This window comes from Microcaecilia unicolor, chromosome 2, assembly GCF_901765095.1.
Source record: "Microcaecilia unicolor chromosome 2, aMicUni1.1, whole genome shotgun sequence".
NCBI classification, from domain to species: Eukaryota; Metazoa; Chordata; class Amphibia; order Gymnophiona; family Siphonopidae; genus Microcaecilia; species Microcaecilia unicolor.
In genome coordinates, this window is record NC_044032.1 from 367,488,704 (window position 1) to 367,508,106 (window position 19,403).

At 43.2% G+C, this 19,403-nt stretch overlaps 1 protein-coding gene across 2 annotated transcripts in view; it reads left to right on the forward strand.

The window, feature by feature from the left end:
- The first annotated feature begins 9,141 nt into the window (after positions 1-9,141).
- Positions 9,142-19,403, forward strand: part of FNTA (farnesyltransferase, CAAX box, alpha) — a 77,020-nt gene continuing 66,758 nt past the window's right edge. For both annotated transcript variants that reach the window (XM_030194542.1, XM_030194543.1), the window contains exons 1-2: positions 9,142-9,397; positions 17,845-17,930. In XM_030194542.1, the coding sequence (XP_030050402.1) occupies positions 9,183-9,397; positions 17,845-17,930 (301 nt within the window). In that variant the 5' untranslated portion in view covers positions 9,142-9,182. The remainder of the gene's footprint in view (positions 9,398-17,844; positions 17,931-19,403) is intronic.

Below are 19,403 nucleotides of genomic sequence, written 5' to 3' on the forward strand. Positions count from 1 at the left end.
ATGTGCTGGACAAACGCGCGCGCGCGTGTGTGTGTGTGTGTGTGTGGGGGGGGGGGGGTTGTAGTGCACACCCATCCAACCCGCTGGCCCACCCAAAAATTGTCTTCTGGCTACGCCATTGCTTGAGCTACTACTGAAAAAGGTGTGAGCAAAATCTAAATAAATAATAATAAAAGTATCTCATGAAAGACTCCAGAGGAAATAGAAGAGATGAGATAGGAGGTATTGCTCTATTGTGGATTAAAAACTGGTTATGAGATAGAAAACAGAGAGTTAGGTTAAATAGCCAATATTCTTTATGGAAAAGGGTAGGTAGTGGGGTTCCCCAGGGATCTGTGTTGAAACTGCTGTTTTTTAACATATTTATAAATGATCTAGAGATGGGAGTAGCTAGTGAGGTAATTAAATTTGCTGATGACACAAACCAGCTTATAATCGAACGAGAAAAACGCCCAAGTTCCGACCTAAATCGGGAGATGGGCGTTTATCTCACAAAAACGAATAAAGCGGTATAATCGAAAGCCGATTTTGGACGTTTTCAACTGCACTCCGTCGCGGATGCGGACAAAGTTGATGGGGGCGTGTCAGAGGTGTGGTGAAGGCGGAACTGGGGCGTGGTTATCTGCCGAACAGAGATGGGCGCATTTCACAGATAATGGGACAAAAGTATGCGTTTTTAGCTAGAATTTAGGGCACTTTTCCTGGACCCTGTTTTTTCACGAATAAGGCCCCAAAAGTGCCCTAAATGACCAGATGACCACTGGAGGGAATCGGGGATGACCTCCCCTGACTCCCCCAGTGGTCATAAACCCCCTCCCACCTCAAAAAATGATGTTTCACAACTTTTTATTTTGACCCTCAAATATCATACCCACCTCCCTGGCAGCAGTATGCAGGTCCCTGGAGCAGTTGTTAGGGGGTGCAGTGGACTTCAGGCAGGTGGACCCAGGCCCATCCCCCCCCTACCTGTTACAATTGTGCTGCTTAATGCTTAGTCGTCCAACCCCCCCCGAACCCACTGTACCCACATGTAGGTGCCCCCCTTCACTCCTTAGGGCTATAGTAATGGTGTAGACTTGTGGGCAGTGGGTTTTGAGGGGGATTTGGGGGGCTCTACACACAAGGGAAGGGTGCTATGCACCTGGGAGCTCTTTTACCTTTTGTTCTGTTTTTGTAAAAGTGCCCCCTAGGGTGCCTGGTTGGTGTCCTGGCATGTTAGGGGGACCAGTGCACTACGACTCCTGGCCCCTCCCACGAACAAATGCCTTGGATTTATTCGTTTTTGAGCTGGGCGATTTCATTGTCCATTATCGCTGAAAAGCAAAAACGCCCAGCTCACAACTTGGCGAATAAAACATGGACGTCTAATTTTTTCGAAAATACGCTTGGGTCCGCCCCTTCACGGACCCGTTCTCGGAGATAAACGCCCATGGAGATAGGCGTTTCTGTTCGATTATGCCCCTCAAAGTTATTCAAAGTTGTTAAATCACAAGAGGATTGTGAAAAAAGAGGAGCTTACGAGACTGGGCATCCAAATGGCAGATGACGTTTAATATGAGCAAGTGCAAAATTATGCATGTGAGAAAGAGGAACCCAAACTATATGTGATGCGAGGTTCCACATTAGGAGTCACCACCAAGAAAGGGATCTAGGTGTCATCATTGATGATACATTGAAACCCTCTGCTCAGTGTGCAGCGGCGGCTAAGAAAGCAAATAGAATGTTAGGTATTATTAGGACAGGAAAGGAAGACAAAAATGTGGACGTTATAATGCCTTTGCACTGCTCCATGGTGCAACCGCACCTCGAATATTGTACGCAATTATGGTCACCGCATCTTAAAAAAAAAGATATAGAAAAGAGACAGAGAAGGGTGACAAAATGATAAAGGGGATGGGACGACTTCCGTATGAGGAAAAAGATGGTTGAGGGGAGATATGATAGATGTCTACAAAATAATGAGTGGAGTGGAACAGGTAGATGTGAATCGCTTCTTTACTCTCTCCACAAATACTAGGACTGAGGGCACGCAATGAAGCTACAAAATAGTATATTTAAAATGCATTGGAGAAAATATTTCTTTACTCAACGTGTAATTAAACTCTGGAATTCTTTGACAGAGAATGTAGTAAAAACAGTTAGCTTAGCGGGGTTTAAAAAAAAGGTTTGGATAGCTTCCTAAAAGAAAAGTCCATAAGCTACAACTTAGAGAATCACGTTGTACGTTACAAGGGGCCTCATGCTTACTAGCACGGAAAACTATTAAACCTAATATGTACTTCCTGCATAATTGAGGGGGACCTCTTAAATGTTATAGGTTTTTTTTTAGTTTCAACACTTTTTTATTGACAAGTCAAAATATTTGCACAAAGATAAAGACCATGCAAGAATAATATCTGTCACCAAATTTAACCATTTTAACCCCCACCCCCCCTTTCACCCCTTTAATATTTAACATATACCAGTCCCCGGAAGAGAAAATAGTGTTACTCATCTACACACAATCCTCAACCAGAAACATGTTCAAGACCAAGCCCCAAGAAACACACCCAACATAAAAACATCCAATTCCCAGCAAGCTATTATCAACGCCCTCTCTCCCCCCGCCCCGCTCTCCCCCCATCCCTAATCCCAAGACGGAACTGCGGTGCGTCTCACTGGCAGCTAATATAAAAGTGTCTCTTACACACCAACTAAAGAATTAACAAAAAAATAGGACGCACAACCCATTGCAAACAGTAAGTAAGCACCTACTATAACTGGAACTAAACTCCTCAATAAATCCCTCTCTCTTTCTACCTAACCCTACAAATCCTATATAAAGGTACCTTCTGTATCATTCCCATACCTAAAAGACAAACAAGCTCCAATTCCCAGGGATCAAAGAGAATTAACCACTAGACTTCTGCCCCGAGTATGCAAAGATTGTATATATGGCCCCCAAATGTCAAGAAATTGCTTCCGTCGCTTAGAAGATCCCCATACCCCTCCAAACGCTCAAAAAGCATAAACTCATGTGATTTATTCCTCCAAGAAGTCCGGGGCAGAGGTGCTAACCGATTGACTCAAAATGAGCCTCTTGCCAATCAAGCAAGCCTTACGAATCAGTTGCTTAGCCAGCCTGCTCTGCAATGCAAAAATCTCATATTTGTCTAATAGAATTCCAGCAGGACAGCTCAAAACTCTGGAACCTAGTAGAAACATCAGGTAGCGAAGAATAGCGGCCCAAAAATTCTGCACCCTAAAACAATCCCATAAACAGTGGAAAAAGGAACCTGGCACCCTCCCACACTTCCCACACAAAGGAGTGCCCATCCCCCCATCTTGAAAATCTGAGCTTTCGTAAGATACGCTCTATGAAGAATATGGTATTGATATTCCTGCAAGCCAGCATTGCCAGTCAACCAAGGAATCCTAGAAGTCAAAACATTAAGGTGTAAGGAGAGGTTGGGTCTTGACAAATCCCGGGCCCAACGCTACCTAATCAACTCCCGGTCCTTACAAAGTGGCAACGTTCCTAGGGCCTTATAGAGACCCAAGACTGAGAGTTGATCCCCCGCACCAATTGAAAAAAGTGTCTCATTTGATGACTATGTCGAGAACGTAAGGTGGTAGCACCCAAAGAATTGACATAATGTGCCAGTTGATTATAAGCGAAGATGTTATTGATTTCATAACCAATGCCCAAGGCTCCCAGGTTCAACAATGAACCCTGCAAATTCAAAACATGCTCCAACCGAGTTATGCCCATCTGTGCCCAACATCAGAATGCAATATTATCAATCCCAGGTTTGAACAGCAAATTTCCACAAATTGGCAACAAATCAGATGTACGTAAGTCCAATCCCCAAGACCTCACCATGTCTCTCCAAAGTACACGTAAGGAAGACAACAGTAGGCTATTTCGCCAGTGGACCGGGCTAACAGGACCTGGCACTTGCAGCAAAAAATAAAAATGACAAGGGGCAAAGTATTGACGCTCTAGCTGCCAAGGCGTATAATCTTCCTTGTCAAAAAAAACCAGTCACCTAGATGACATAAAAGACATGCCCGATTATACCGCCTAAGATCCGGCAGATCCAACCCCCCTCACCCCAAGAACCCATTAGCAAAGACAACGTGAGCTTAGCCTTCTTCCCTCCCCAACATTAACGCCCAAGCAGACTATGAAGTAATTTAAGATCTCGCTGACGACAGCTGTAACAGGTAAAGCCATCTAGTGAACTCCACCATACAAAACAACTGAATTCGCCCATATAGCGTAAGAGGCAAGGACACCTATGCTCGCAATCGCGTTTCTGTGGCCCGTAGTAATCGCGTAACATTTAGATGATATAAGTCCTGCAATTTCATGGACAAACAAAGGCTCAAATACAGAAAAGAACCCTTTGCCCATCGAAGAGGTAAACTCGACCCCCACTTCTGTCGTATGGCATCCATAGAGGCCAACGCCAGGAATTTAGCATAATTAAGCTTAAAGCCAGCAAAGTCCCCAAACTCTTGGAAGAGCTCCAACAATGCGAGCAATAATCTAAAGGGGTCTGTAAGATGCACCAGCAAGTCATCTGCAAAAGCCGACAGAAGAAACCTCGAAGAGCCTACCAGTACTCCCGTAATGTCTGAATGAAGAGCTATCTCTCTAACCAGGGGATCCAACGATAACACGAACAAAAGAGGAAACAATGGGCACCTCTGCCTCATACCCCTAAAAATCCGAAACCAGTGCGAACATACCCCATTCACCCACACACACGCCTGGGGTTCTAAATACAGAACACGAACAGCATCCAAAAAAAACCCCTCAAAACCGTAATGCCGCAAAGCAGCAAACAGATATGGCTAGCTCACCCGATCAAACGCTTTTTCTGCATCAAAACTAACTAAAAGGGAAGACAAACGTTTCTGAGCCACCACTTCCAAAGATGCCAAAACAGAACGAACATTTTTAACTGCTGTCCGTCCTTTCACAAACCCCACCTGGGCCACATCAGCCAGATCAGGAAGTACCATAGCCAACCTATTTCCTAAAATCTTTGCGTATAATTTGACATCAACATTAAGGAGAGATATAGGCCTATAGGATCCCGGGTCCTCTAAATTCTTCCCCTCTTTAGGTATCACAACTATCTGGGCTAACTTGAAGGTCTCTGGATTAGTCTGACCGGTCACCATTGAATTGAACAAAGCCAATAATGGCGCTTTAACTCGTTCAGAAAACTGTTTATAAAATTCTATGTGATATCAGTCCGGACCCGGCGTTTTATGAGAAGCGCTCTGTTGCAGAGCTAACATAAGGTCTCCTTCCATAAATGGCTTATTCAAAAAGCTCAACTGCCGGGGAGAAATCTTGGGCAACACCAAATTGTCCAAATACAAGTCACTATCTAACCCATCCTCGTCTGGAGTTGCAAATAAAGTCTCATAGAACTGGCCAAATCGATCAGCTATCTCTCTATCCAAACGTAACATTTTACCATCTAAGGCCTTCACCTGAGGAATCCGAGAGAACCCCTCCTTTTTCCGAACCATACAGGCCATCAGCTGCCCAGCCTTATTACCATAACGAAACAATTGATATTTATAATTGGGACTTAACCGCCCTTTGATGTAACAATTAATTCAACTCCTTTTGAGCCACTAACAAAGCCTCTCGTTGCGCATCACAGGGAGAATCTCCATACTTAATTCTATGTCTCCTAACCAATTTCTCCAGACGAAGGATTTCTTTATCCCTAAGCTTCTGGGCTCTCGCTCGATAAGAGATGATATCTCCCCGCAACACAGCTTTCGCCATTTCCCAAAAAAGAGCAGGCTGTTGCTTGTGAATACCATTATGAAACTCATAGTCATCCCACCATTCAGACAAGTAAGCCTGGAACCCCTGATCTCCTACTAGGTCTAGGGGGTATCTCCAGAAATGATCTCCCTCTCTATATGGGGGACTATCAAGCAGTAACCAAATCAGGGCATGGTCCGACACCGCATAAGGGCCAATTTCCGCCTGAGAGATCTGAGAAAAAAGGGGACCCGAGACAAAAAGATAATCTATATGGGATTGAGAAGCATGAGCTCTAGAGAGATGAATAAAGTCTCTTTCCGAAGAGTGCAAAATGCGCCACACATCCACTAAATCTAAAGCATTGCAGAGCAGCGATAAGGCACCATGACCTCCCCCGGAGCTCCCTGCACCAGGGCCCGACCTATCTACCGACGGGTCGAACACCAAATTTAAATCTCCCCCAGGATTATATTCCCACCAGTATAAGGGGTCAATTTAGCAATCAACCCTTGAAAGAAGGCTTTGTCAAAAACATTTGGGGCATATACATTGCTGCAGAGCACTAGGGGGTGACCTGCTACTTCCACTGAGGTAAAAATATACCTATCCTCAGGGCCTACCATCATAGACTTGAGGATCTTAGAGTGGAGGCAGCGCCGCCGAGAGGGGGGGACAGGAGGGGGACAAAAGTCCCCGGGCCTCCGGGGGGGGGGGGGGGCCGGCACCACTGCAGTCCGGCCCGCCCTCCATAGCTCCCGGAACTAACCTGAAGCGCCTTCACGTTCACATTGCAGCAAGCAGCAGCAGCAGGGCAGGCCACTCCTTCCTTCCGTGTCCCGCCCTCGCCTGATGTAATGTCCGCGAGGGCGGGGAATGGAAGGAAGGTCTGCCCTGCTGATGCTGCTGATGCTTACTGCGATGCGAACGTGAAGGTGCTTCAGGTTAGTTCGGAGGGTCCGGCAGCGGGTGGAGGGGGGGCCCAGCGACTTCAGGTGGGGGGGCAGGGTGTGACGCGACCTCGGGTGGGGTGGGGGGCCCGTGGGCGGTCTTGTCCCGGGCCCGGCCCGGCTCTCGGCGGCCCTGAGTGGAGGAGTAGCCTAGTGGTTAGTGCAGTGGACTTTGATCCTGCAGAACTAAGTTCAATTCCCACTACAGCTCCTTGTGACTCTGGGCAAGTCTCTTAACCCTCCATTGCCCCTGGTACAAAATAAGTACCTGAATTATGTAAACCGCTTTGAATGTAGTTGCAAAAACCTCAGAAAGGCAGACTATCAAATCCCATTCCCTTTCCAGAAGAGAATCATCACTCCCACTTTTCAACCAACTGCAGGGGCTTCTACCAAAGACCCAACCCAGCCTCTTTTAAATTTAGCATGTTCCCCTGAAGATAAATGTGTTTCCTGTATAAAAGCAATATCTGCTTTATGTCTCTGCAAAGCCTGCAACACCTTGGTTCTTTTTATAGGGAAGGAAACCCCCCTACATTCCAAGAAATTAACTTAAGTGATCCCAGAGACCCCAAATTCACACACAGTCAGAACAAAACATTTCTGTTCAAAAAGCAAGGAGGAATGCCCCCCAGCCCCCGGGCTCCCTCCCTCCCTCTACCTCAAAGGGCATTCTAGCAATCTTCATGTAACAAACCCAAAGGTACCTCACATGCACACCCCATAACTGCAACCAACTAACCTCTTCCTCCCCCCCCCCACCCCCCTACCCCATCCCCTTAGAAATCCCCACATATCTTCCCATGAAGTAAGATCTCGCGAGCGAGCTCCCCCGCACCCACATGGCAAAAAAAAAAAAATCTTATGCATACATTATTCCCCATATAACCCAAGTAACCCCCTATATTAATACATCCTAACATTGTAAAATACATGTACTTTCTCCATAGGGAGCGCACAAACCTCCCATAGCCCAGTCCAAAGTAAAGAAAGGCTACACTTCCAACATAGTTACTTCTGTTCCCACTGAGCAACAGCTTTTGCCACTGGGAGGAGAAGAACATCCTCTTCTGCTGGGTCAAATATCCACCAAAAGACGGCATCATGAATGAACATCTTACACGGAAGGTCCACATCCTTATGACTCTCAGCCAGTTCCAGTAATGAGTGTGTCTAAATATTTATAAGCTCATCCAAGCAAGGCTGACTGCCATAGCCAAGCACAAACAGTCTTGCTGACTTCGGGGCATCTTTCTCCACTGCCCCAGCTGGAAGGTTCTTACTGCTACACAAACATACTTAAAACAAAAAACATAATGTCAAAATATCAAGATTCTATCTCATATAGATTATTCCCATATGGACAAGTACTGGTCATATTACTGTCTTCAACACAGCAGGTCATGTCCGCTCCAAAATGCCCACTTCTTGTTGCACAAATTTTAAGGCCTCTTCCGCCGTAGTACTACTACTACTACTACTACTACTACTATTTAGCATTTCTATAGCGCTACAAGGCGTACGCAGCGCTGCACAAACATAGAAGAAAGACAGTCCCTGCTCAAAGAGCTTACAATCTAATAAAAAAATAAATAAAGTAAGCAAATCAAATCAATTAATGTGAACGGGAAGGAAGAGAGGAGGGTAGGTGGAGGCGAGTGGTTACAAGTGGTTACGAGTCAAAAGCAATGTTAAAGAGGTGGGCTTTCAGTCTAGATTTAAAGGTGGTCAAGGATGGGGCAAGACGTAGGGGCTCAGGAAGTTTATTCCAGGCGTAGGGTGCAGCGAGACAGAAGGCGCGAAGTCTGGAGTTGGCAGTAGTGGAGAAGGGAACAGATAAGAAGGATTTATCCATGGAGCGGAGTGCACGGGAAGGGGTGTAGGGAAGGACGAGTGTGGAGAGATACTGGGGAGCAGCAGAGTGAGTACATTTATAGGTTAGTAGAAGAAGTTTGAACAGGATGCGAAAACGGATAGGGAGCCAGTGAAGGGTCTTGAGGAGAGGGGTAGTATGAGTAAAGCGACCCTGGCGGAAGATGTGAATATAACATGTGTCCGTGTAACCAGCCCCTCCAACTGACCACTGATTAAGATTTATAACAAATTACTACTCTACCTATGAAAAGTTATTCCGTTATTATACTTCCTCTGTGTACATCCGTATGCTGCACAAGCTGGCATGTTTGAAAATATAAGTGAGATTAAATAAAAATGCTACCAACAATGTAGAACGACAAGGTGGATACACCAGCTCATAGGTTTGCTTGCTTTGCTTTGACTGAACGGGGATGTCAGCTGCGCTGGGAAGGGAAAACTTAGATTGACCTAATTGGTTTCAGCGTTCTGACGTCACTTCATCTCCCGTCTATGAAACCTGCTTGGGTTGTTGTGGAACGTACTGTGCTGCGTTTTGGTTTCCACAGCGACAACAGAACACGGGAGGGACGTGTGCTCTGATGGCACAACGTCGTCCGTTCGTTTCCGCTTTCCGTTTCCCTGACTGGGAGGGAGTGGTTAGCAGTTGCGGGATGGAAGCGCTGGAGGAGGCGGGTGAGGAGCAATGCAGAGAGTCTGGGGAGAGCCACGAGCCTAGTAAAGAGGAAGAAGAAGAGGAGGAGGAAGAAGAAGAAGAGGAGCGCGGCTCTGAGTCCGCCGCTTATGTACTATACAGGTACCGGCACAAGGGGCCAGGCTGTAATATATACCGGGGCGATACTTTTCTTTTAGCCGCCCTCCAGCGTGAAGAGATTTAACGGAAGAGAGGGAAGTGTTCTGGCTCTTTGCGCGTGTATATAGATTTACTTATATTCATGTTGCAGAAATAGTAGTGCCGAAGCACGTGTGTGTGGGTGTGTTCGTATTCTTCTACTAGGTTTCGTACGTCCTGTTTCTCATTTTCTCAACCCTTCATCTAGCTGGGTGTTTGCTTTGAAGGGCTATGTTTGTAAACATTATTGTTATTATTTTGTTTGGCACTTACCTGTCACATTTTTATTGATGTGTTCTGTTTTCTTTGAGAATCAGTATCTGTGTAAGCAAAACAGATTTCGAGTTAAACGTGTGAGGGCGTTACAAAGGGAGAGAAAATTTGATTGGACGGTGTGTTTAAGATCTGGTGATGATAAAAATGAGTATTTATTTATTTATTGTTTGCATTTGTTTCCCACCTCTTTGTGGGCTCAGTGTGGCTTACAATAAGATAAGAATAATGAAAATACATTTGTTGCAACTTGGTTATGGGTTATATTGTACAAGTTATGCGAGATAATCGAATAATCATTAGGAAAATCACAATGGGACATCAACATTAGGTTGGTTACGTCATTTATTCAGGATACGACACGTTTTTGGAAAAAACCTGAAGGGGTATGGCTATTTGTTAATTCAGTGTTCTTAACTTTAGATGTACTATGTTTGTATACCAGAATCCCACAGGATTTGGTTTTATTTGTCATACAAAAAAAAAAAAATCAGATTTGCAACCTGCTCCACAGCGACTTTCTACCGGGTTTCTTATACAATTAGTCACTTCAGTCATTTGTAACAATTTATTTTCATGAACAGTGTTGTGAGCAATACGGAGATATAGCCGATTGGGACTTGATATACGCCTTTCTGTGTGTGTTTTTTTTTTGCACCTACATTCAAAGTGATTTACATAGTCTATATTATTATTATTTGTTGCATTTGTATCCCACCTTATCCCACCTCTTTGCAGGCTCAAAGTGGCTTACAATACGTCATGAATAGTGGAAGAATGTTAGTTAATAAACATTTAGTATTGCAGGGTTTTGGTCAGTATGATTAAAATAAGACAAAGTAATAGTGTACAAGCAGATATTAAGAGACACTTCTAAATATAGATGGGCACAGTGGCGTAGCCAGACATGACATTTTGGGTGGGCCCAGAGCTAATATGGTTGGGCACCATGGGGTTGATATTCAACTGCTGGCAGGCTGTGCAGTTAAAGCCTGCTACCAGTGCTGAACCAGGAAATTCAATGTTGCACCCTATCCGGCAATCAGCATTGAATTTCTAGTTTTATTTTTGGCCGCTAGAATTTAAAACGGTTAACAGATATTCAGCGCTAAATGGTTAAGGTCCTATCTTTAGACAGGACTGCTATTTATGCAGTACTATTTAACTGCTTAACTCAGCACTGACCATCGGCACTAACTGGCTAAAACGGGCGACATAGCTGGTTAGTCGCTATGTGCTAGCCGCAAATATTTAGCGGAGATTACTGGCTATCTTCCGCTGAATATTTGCGGTTAGCCAGTTAAATGATATTTAAGTGGTCAGTGGATGCTGCTGACTGGTTAAATAGCACTGAATATTGTGGGAGTATGTATATATAAATTGGGGGGGGGGGGGTGGTATGTATATATAAATAATGCCTTAGAATGCTCTTGATGATGGATATCTAAGTAAATAGTCTGCCCAACAGCTGTCCTGCATCAACATAAATAGAGAAGAACAACAACCAAGAAAGTGCCAACCAAGGGATATTTTATGAAAAATATCAAAACCAAAAGGTCAACTAAAATGATATACAGTTCATAGGATCTATTTTAAAAAAAAAGGTATCAAGACTCGATGCAGTCCTGTGTTTTGGTGCATGGGGCATCTGCCTCAGGAGTCTCAATTTTAGTTGGATATGTAAGTCCTTTGTACTGTTAAAGGACAGATATGAACACAACACAATCAAACAGCCACCCACACTATTAGGCTGTTTAGGCCAGTTACAGAATAAATGACCAAAAATTAGAAATGTACCTGTAGCCTGGCATAAACAGTGGCCTTCCCTTCCCTACTCCCCCATCCCTCCCTATAACCCAACATCAACACTGCCCTTCCCTACTCCCCCATCCCTCCCGGCATCAGTACTACCCTTTCCTACCTCACACCACTCCCTGTACTCCAGCATCAGCCCTGCCCTTTCCAATCTCCCACCCCCAACCAGAAACACATCAGCATGAAATATAAAACTTTTTTTTTTTTTACCTGGGGATTGCAGAGCCAAGCCCACCAAAACGAAATTATAAAACTTTTTTTGTAATCACCATGATACAAACAACTATTTTGTTTAACCTGACCAGTGCAAAGCCCTCCCCAACCAACCCCCTACCCCAGCAATCCAACTTTACACAGAAACTTTTTTTTTTAACCTGGGTAGCACTTCCCTGCAGAGTCTACTGCAGTACCCCCCCCCCCCCCCCGATGAGGCCCTGAAGCAGTGTGCTGAAGAGGAGGCCACTGGGGAGAGTAGGCTTGGCTGGGGGGGGGGGGATGCTGCACTTCTAGCCTCTACTCCTGCCTCCACGCACCTGTACGGCACTGCTGCTTCCACTGTGCAGCAAAATTGGCCCAGGAAGTTGTTTATTTGGAGCTCTGGCACTCCTTGTTTTTAACTTAGCTTCTGCCCTCCCCCCAGTGCTGTGCCATGCTGTTGGAGAAATATGGATCAGCCCCAGACGCTGAACCAGGTGTCTGGGGCTGATGAGTGTCCAAATTTCTTCAGCAGCATGGCACAGCATGAGGAGGGGGGGGGGGGGGGGGGCAGCTGCTAAGTTTAAAAAAGCAGTGCCGAGCTCAAAACAAATAACTTCCCTGGCCGATTTTGCTGAATTTCTTTTCTCCAGCGGCACAGCAGAGGAGGGAGGAGGGAGCAGCATTTAAGTTATAAAACATAAAAAAAAAAAGCAGTGCCGGAGCTCCAAAACTTCCTGCCCTGGGCTAATTTTGCTGCAGAGCAGGAGAGGTGCCTTACCCTTTAGATAAGTTTGTAGTGAAGGGTCCTCCCCCTCCCGAATCCATTCCCAACTCGACTTCAGGGCAGCCCAAACAGCAGCAAAAAAGTAGCTCTGCAGCTGTGCAGGGTAATTAGTATATAAAGCACCTGATTGGTGCAGAGGCAGAGATTGGGCGGGCCTGAGCTGAGATTAGGCGGGCCTAGGCCCACCCGTAGCTACGCCCCTGGATGGGCAATTTGTACATATTCACATTGGTTGATCTTTGAGGTAGGCTTTATTAAAGAGGTGGGTCTTCAGTAATGAGCGGAAGTTCGTTCTTTCGTAAACCGGTTTCAAGCTGCGCGGTAGTGCATTCCATAACTGTGTGCTCAGGTAGGTGAAGTTTGACGCATGCATTAGTTTGTGTTTCATTCCTTTGCAGCTGGGGAAGTGCAGATCAAGGAATGTGCGGGATGATCTTTTGGTATTCCTAGGTGGTAAGTCAATCAGGTCTGACATGTAAGCTGGTGCGTCTCCATGGATAATTTTATGAACTAATGAGCATACCTTGAAAGCGATACGTTCCTTAAGTGGGAGCCAATGTAGTTTTTCTTGTAAGGGTTTGGCACTTTCAAATTTTGGTTTGCCGAATATAAGTCTAGCTGCAGTGTTCTGGGCTGTTTGGAGTTTCATGATTATTTGTTCTTTGCACTCGGAATATAGTGCGTTGCAATAGTCTAGATGACTGAGCACCATTGATTGTACCAGGTTGCGGAAAACACTCCTTGGGAAGAAAGGTCGTATTCTTTTTAATTTCCACATTGAGTGGAACATCTTCTTGGTTGTGTTTTTCGCGTGGTTCTTATTTGTACCTGGGGCAATGGAGGGTTCAGTGACTTACCCAGAGTCACAAGGAGCTGCAGTGGGAGCTTCACTAGCCCCTTGACATAGTAACATAGTAGATGACGTCAGAGAAAGGCCTGCATGGTCCAGCCAGTCTGCCCAACAAGATACAAATCAAGGTCAGGTAAACTCATATGTGCTACTTTTTGTGTATAGCAGCCATTTTCAGGGCACAGACTGTAGAAGTCTGCCCAGCACTAGCCCCCCCCTCACAACCACAGGTGCTGCCACCCAATCTCCGTTAAGCTTCTGAGGATCTGTTCCTTCTGAACAGGATTCCTTTATGTTTATCCCACGCGTTTTTGAATTCCATTACCGTTTTCATCTCCACCACTTCCCGTGGGAGGGCATTCTTTAGTGGCAACACTGGTAGTGGTAGAGTTTGAGGACAGATTTATCCCTTACATTGGTTTCAACATGTGAAATTATGGAAGTGGTGTTTAGATAATATATTTTTTATATAGTAGGGAGATAGTGATCAGTTACAATTGTTTTCACTACTACTACTATTTAGCATTTCTATAGCGCTACTGGTGCACTTCAATTCACAGCTACCATTGATAGTCAATAGATAGTGTTTTTATTTAGACAGGGAGAGAATGCAAACTACTGCACCTCGTAAATCAGTTACTAGAAACATTTTATTACAGTTTAGGAGCTTTCATCCTTACAATTTGAGATCTAATCTTACTATGAGTCAATTTTTGAGATCTATTTGCATGTACTGCCTCCATTGTATGCAAATAGATCTCGTGCTTGGATGAATGTGGGGGTGTGAATGTGTGTGTATCTGGTTCCTTGCTGATAAAAAATGTTTTTATGAACTTGACATTTGTGATATAAAGAGCAATTTAATAATAGTTGATATTTTGTTGAATATCTAATGCATAATCATTGCGGAAATCTTGAATGCCTGACCAGGCGAAGTTCGAAGTTGGCCCCCTCTGATTTAGAGAAACCTTTGAGGTCTATTTTCAAAGCACTCAGACTTACAAAGTCACATAAGGGCTCATTTTCAAAGCAGTTAGACATACAAAGTACCATAGGTTACTATGAAACTTTGTAGGTCTAAGTGCTTTGAAAATACACCTCATAGTAACCTGTGCTTTAAAAATGAGCTCCTTAGTCATTCATTGTAGTCTAATTAGTTGGTACTGTGGACTGGGAACCAGGGGAGCCTGGTTCATATCCCACTGTAGTTCATTGTGATCTTGGGCACATAACTTGTCCCTCTATTACCTCGGGTACTAACTCAAATTGTGAGCCTTCCAGAAACAGAAAAGGAAATATCCATCTGTGCCTGACTCTGCTTTATTGTGAGGAACTGTATGAGGTGGGATAGTCATCCACAAGCTCACTTGAGGAATTATGGAATCCATGGCTTTTTCCTCAGTATTCTTAAGTGTCCCCCCACCCCAGAAGTCTCCTAGATAGTCCAAGCAGTTTGCATCTCAACAGTCAAGCTCTCTAACAGGCACTCTCTGCTTTAACTAAGTCTTCTAATGCCTTCTTCCTCTTACTCTATCCCCCCTTTCCAACTTGAGGGCTATCTAAACGCGATTCTATGCCACAATAATTTTAAGGGGTCACTTCTGCACATTTGCTTTAGTCTAATTTTCCAGCATACGCACTGGGTTTCCTAAGTTCATTTTCATTTGTATTTTTTCTACCTGCCTGTACTGTCTTTTCAAGTTATTGTTGGACCAACTATGAGGTCTTCGAATTTATATCTGTAGAGACTGGGGTAATATACTGAGCTGTCCTTAAAGCTTAGTAATGAACTTTTCCCAACTGTCATTCACTTTATGGAGTACCTGCTTGCATCATCGGCATAAAAACTTCCACCATTTATTGCTTTAATGTGTCCTAATCAAAGACTCTTAACATTCATGAGAGATTGCAGAAGAAAAGTGAGGTTATGTTAAGGTGGCGCATGTGAATATTGAGAACGTTACATTAGGCTACAGTGTTTTGTTATTTTTCTTTAGACAGTCGCATTGCCCACGGACCCTGAAGCAGGACCCGAAACTCTGGCCATAGTTGGCCGTGGATGAAAACAAGAAGCTACATGTCTGAATCCCACACTGATTTCTAACTCACACTAGGCAAGCAACCTATCCACAATGTATTATACTGTGCCCATAGTGGTAATGAACCTTGCTCCTAAGTCAGGGCCTGTAAGTACTTAGTGGTTGATTTAGTGGTGTGTGTCATCATGACTTGCAGAAATATCCAACCTCGCTTTGCCCTCCAGTTTCTACAGTGACTGGGGGTCATTAACTTCTAGGATATATATTTTTTTAATTTATTTATAGTAAGTTTAAAATATAGCCATATAAGAAAACAATTCAAAAATGAGTTTACATTGAACTTAATAATATATAACACAACCAGGTCAATACGAACATACCTAAATCTCCACTACCCAAACTGCAAAGGACTCAAATAGAAATCAACTTGGATAACTTTTAAAGTTTGTACCCTGGTGCATAAAATCCTCTACGGAGAAGCTCCAGCTTATATGGATAACCTTATCAACTTACCACCTAGGAACTCTGACAGATCATCTCGTTCGTACTTAAGTAATGCCACACTGGGAAAAGACCAAGGGTCCATCGAGCCCAGCATCCTGTCCACGACAGCGGCCAATCCAGGCCAAGGGCACCTGGCAAGCTTCCCAAATGTACAAGCATTCTATACACGTTATTCCTGGCATTGTGGATTTTTCCCAAGTCCATTTAGTAGTGGTTTATGGACATCCTTTAGGAAACCGTCTAACTCCTTTTTAAACTCAAGCTAACCGCCTTCACCACGTTCTCCGGCAACAAATTCCAGAGCTTATCAAGGTTTTCTTTTGCATTTTTAAGGTGATGACTTTTATAATGGGGTCATATAAGAAGAAAATCTTTTCTAATTCTCCTGTGAAGGTCATTGTATAGGAGAGGCTGAACTGTGGGCTTTTAATATCTGCTAAAGTTCTTCAGCAGATTGTTTGCAGTGATCTGTGGGTTCTGCTTTACAGATGTGACCAAATTATTCTTGGATTTTCAGATTTTGCTGTGACTTCAGAAATTCCATGTAGCTTCTATTTCTTAACCACATCTGACAGTTGAAAATTAGTTGCAAACAATTTTTTTTGTGGCCTTCCCTTCAGTGTTGTTAGAATGTATACAGATTTTGAAAAATTCCAGGAAACCTTAGGAAGTTGGAAGACTCTGCAAATGGCTGATGAAATCTTATGTGGACAAATGCAAAGTGATGCACATTGGGAATAATAATCTAAATCATAGTTAATGCTAAGATCCACCTTCAGGAATCTGCACCCAATGAAAAGATCTAGGTGTCATACACAATATGCTGAAATCTTCTGCCCAGTGTTTGGCAGGCATAACTTTATGCCTAAATGCAGCACTTTAGTGCATAACTTAAGTAAATTATAGAACAACGCTCTAGCACTTATGCATATATAATGCACACATAAGAAAAGTGGTTAATATTCATTATCATATCTGCACAAGTGGTGCCTAATGTTAGGTGCCCTGTTATAGAATTAGGGGATATATTATTTATATTAGGTTGAGTAAATGTAAATCAGTAATAGAGCTGGGTTGAAGCTTTGAGTTCCCCCAAACAAAGGTTCTGCTACCCCTTGGGAGGGGATGGTACAGATAAGGGGAATGCTAAATGATGGAAATTGGGAGGAGGGAAGAGAGGCGATACTGGATTGGGGGGTGCGCTGACTTATAGTTTGCAGGGGTTCGCCAGAAGCCCCAGCACCGGCTCTGCAAATTCATTTTGGTTTGAGCTGTGCTTTTGCATTCAGAGTACAAGGATAAAGAGTTATACCCTTGACAAGAAAATATTTACATTGTTGAGCACTGCTTTGCTTAGATCTGTGATGTGCATATTTTGGGGCACAGGTCACATGAAACTCTGAAAAGGTATAAAAATGGGAACTGAGTTTTTGTCCTCGGCCCTGCTTTTTTTTTTTTTTGTAGAGTATAAGTTAAAATAAACTTACTGTATGAACAGTTTTTTTTTTTCCCCTAGGAAGGTAGAAAAAAAACCTCATACTAAGAGGTGGTTTTAGAAGGGCAAGGTATCATTTACATGTGAAAAAAGTCTATTTCCACATATAACTAGTGATTTTAGAAAAGCCATTACTTGTATACCCATGGCATGCACCTACTGTATTTGAAGGGAACCTATTTTGGGAATGTTATTTAGGGGGACATAAAATGCTAAATCTTTGATATGACAAGTAGGGAATGTTATAGATTGCAGAATGTGAATCTGTGTGACCTGGTCAGCATTCGATCATGCATCCTTCTGTTCTATTAAGCACTAGATGTGGTTAGGACTTTGGTATATATATATATATTTTTTTTCTTCATGACTTTATTTTTATTGAAGTTGAATTTTTTAAAAAGATTCTTGGAACAAAAAAGCAAAATCAAAGAGTGGATGATGTTTTACCTACAGGGATAGAAAAGAATGGGCTGATATTGATCCTGTACCTCAAGATGACGGACCAAACCCAGTAGTTCAGATAATTTACAGTGAAAAATGTAAGTATTTTTAAAAATGTTCTTTCCTCCCCCCCTTCTATTTAATACATCCCACCTCTATATAATCTGCATAGCATCCTTGATGACTTTCACTGCCTGCTATGCAGAAAGAGTAGTATTTCTTCAGCACTGTTTGACTGACAACATACACTTTCTCCAACACCAAGATTTCCTGAGATAGGAGACAAGCATGAATTTTGTATCACAGTTGACTTCAGTTTGGGCAGAGCCACAGTTCTGGTCCCTTTTTAAATCTCTTAAACTTTCTGAAGAAAGTGATACTGGTGTGACTTAGTATTATAATATCCATAAAATGCTCTCCCTCCCCGCCCCCCCCCCCCCCCCCCCCCCCCAACCAAAGGAAATTGTCCACCTGTGTGCCTGTGGCAAAACTTTTTTTTTTTTTTTTTTTTGGACCAGCAGTTTCCTTTTCTTCATTTAGGAACCACACTGAATTGGCTGGTCCACAGGTCTTCATTTGTAACCTTATTGGGGTTTACCCCTTATTTTATAAGCTCTCCAAAATCAATCCAGCCATCAGAGTGGCACTCTTTAGCTAGTGGCCACAAAATACCGTTTCTTCTAGAATTTGACTTGCATCGGTTCCTACATGGCAATTGAGAAGAAGCCCATAGGAATTTAATGGACTTTCTCTCATTTTGCCACGTCGAGAATTGGTAGCACGGCTTTGTAATAGAAGCCCTTTGTCCCTGTCCTCGCCCCATCCCTGTGGGCTCTGTCCTCATCTGCAGAAGCCTCAAACACTTTTTTAGGGCAGGTTTTTTTTTTAATCATTTTACTTAATTACATTCACATTTATCACTTAAATGTAAGGGAAAACAGAAATTAATATTAAAAAAAGAAAAAATTTTCTCTCACCAATATATATTATATAATCGTCCACAACTGGGAGATCCAAAATCAGGAAAACAATCTCAAAGAAAATAAGAAAAACTCAAAATGGTTAATCTTACAATTCACTTTTTCTGAGGGAGGAAGGTTAATCGGTAATTGCAGCCGGTACAGTGGTAACTAAAAGTAGTTGCTGCAGAGGGTTCTTCATCTGTTCTTTCAACTCCACAAACTCTTGTAATTTCTTAGGTTCAACAAATAAGTAATTATTAAAATTCAAAGAAATAGAACACTTACAAGGGAATCGCACTAGGAAGGTCCCACTTAGGGCAATGATCTTTGGCTTAAAAGCCAAGAGTTCACACCTCCTAGTCTGCGATTCCCCTTATAAGTCAGTAACTATATTTATCTTTGAACCCAAAAAACTATCAACCATGTGTCGGAAATACAATTTCAAAACATTATTCCTATCTAAATCAAAGGCAAAAGTCACTAGTAATATAGCTTTTCCAAAATATCAATTAAGTTCACATCTCTTTTCTCTGATAAAGAAGATTATTTAGGGGAAATATAAATCGCTTTAGACACCGGAGGGTGGCTATCAGAAAATGTTTGCAAATT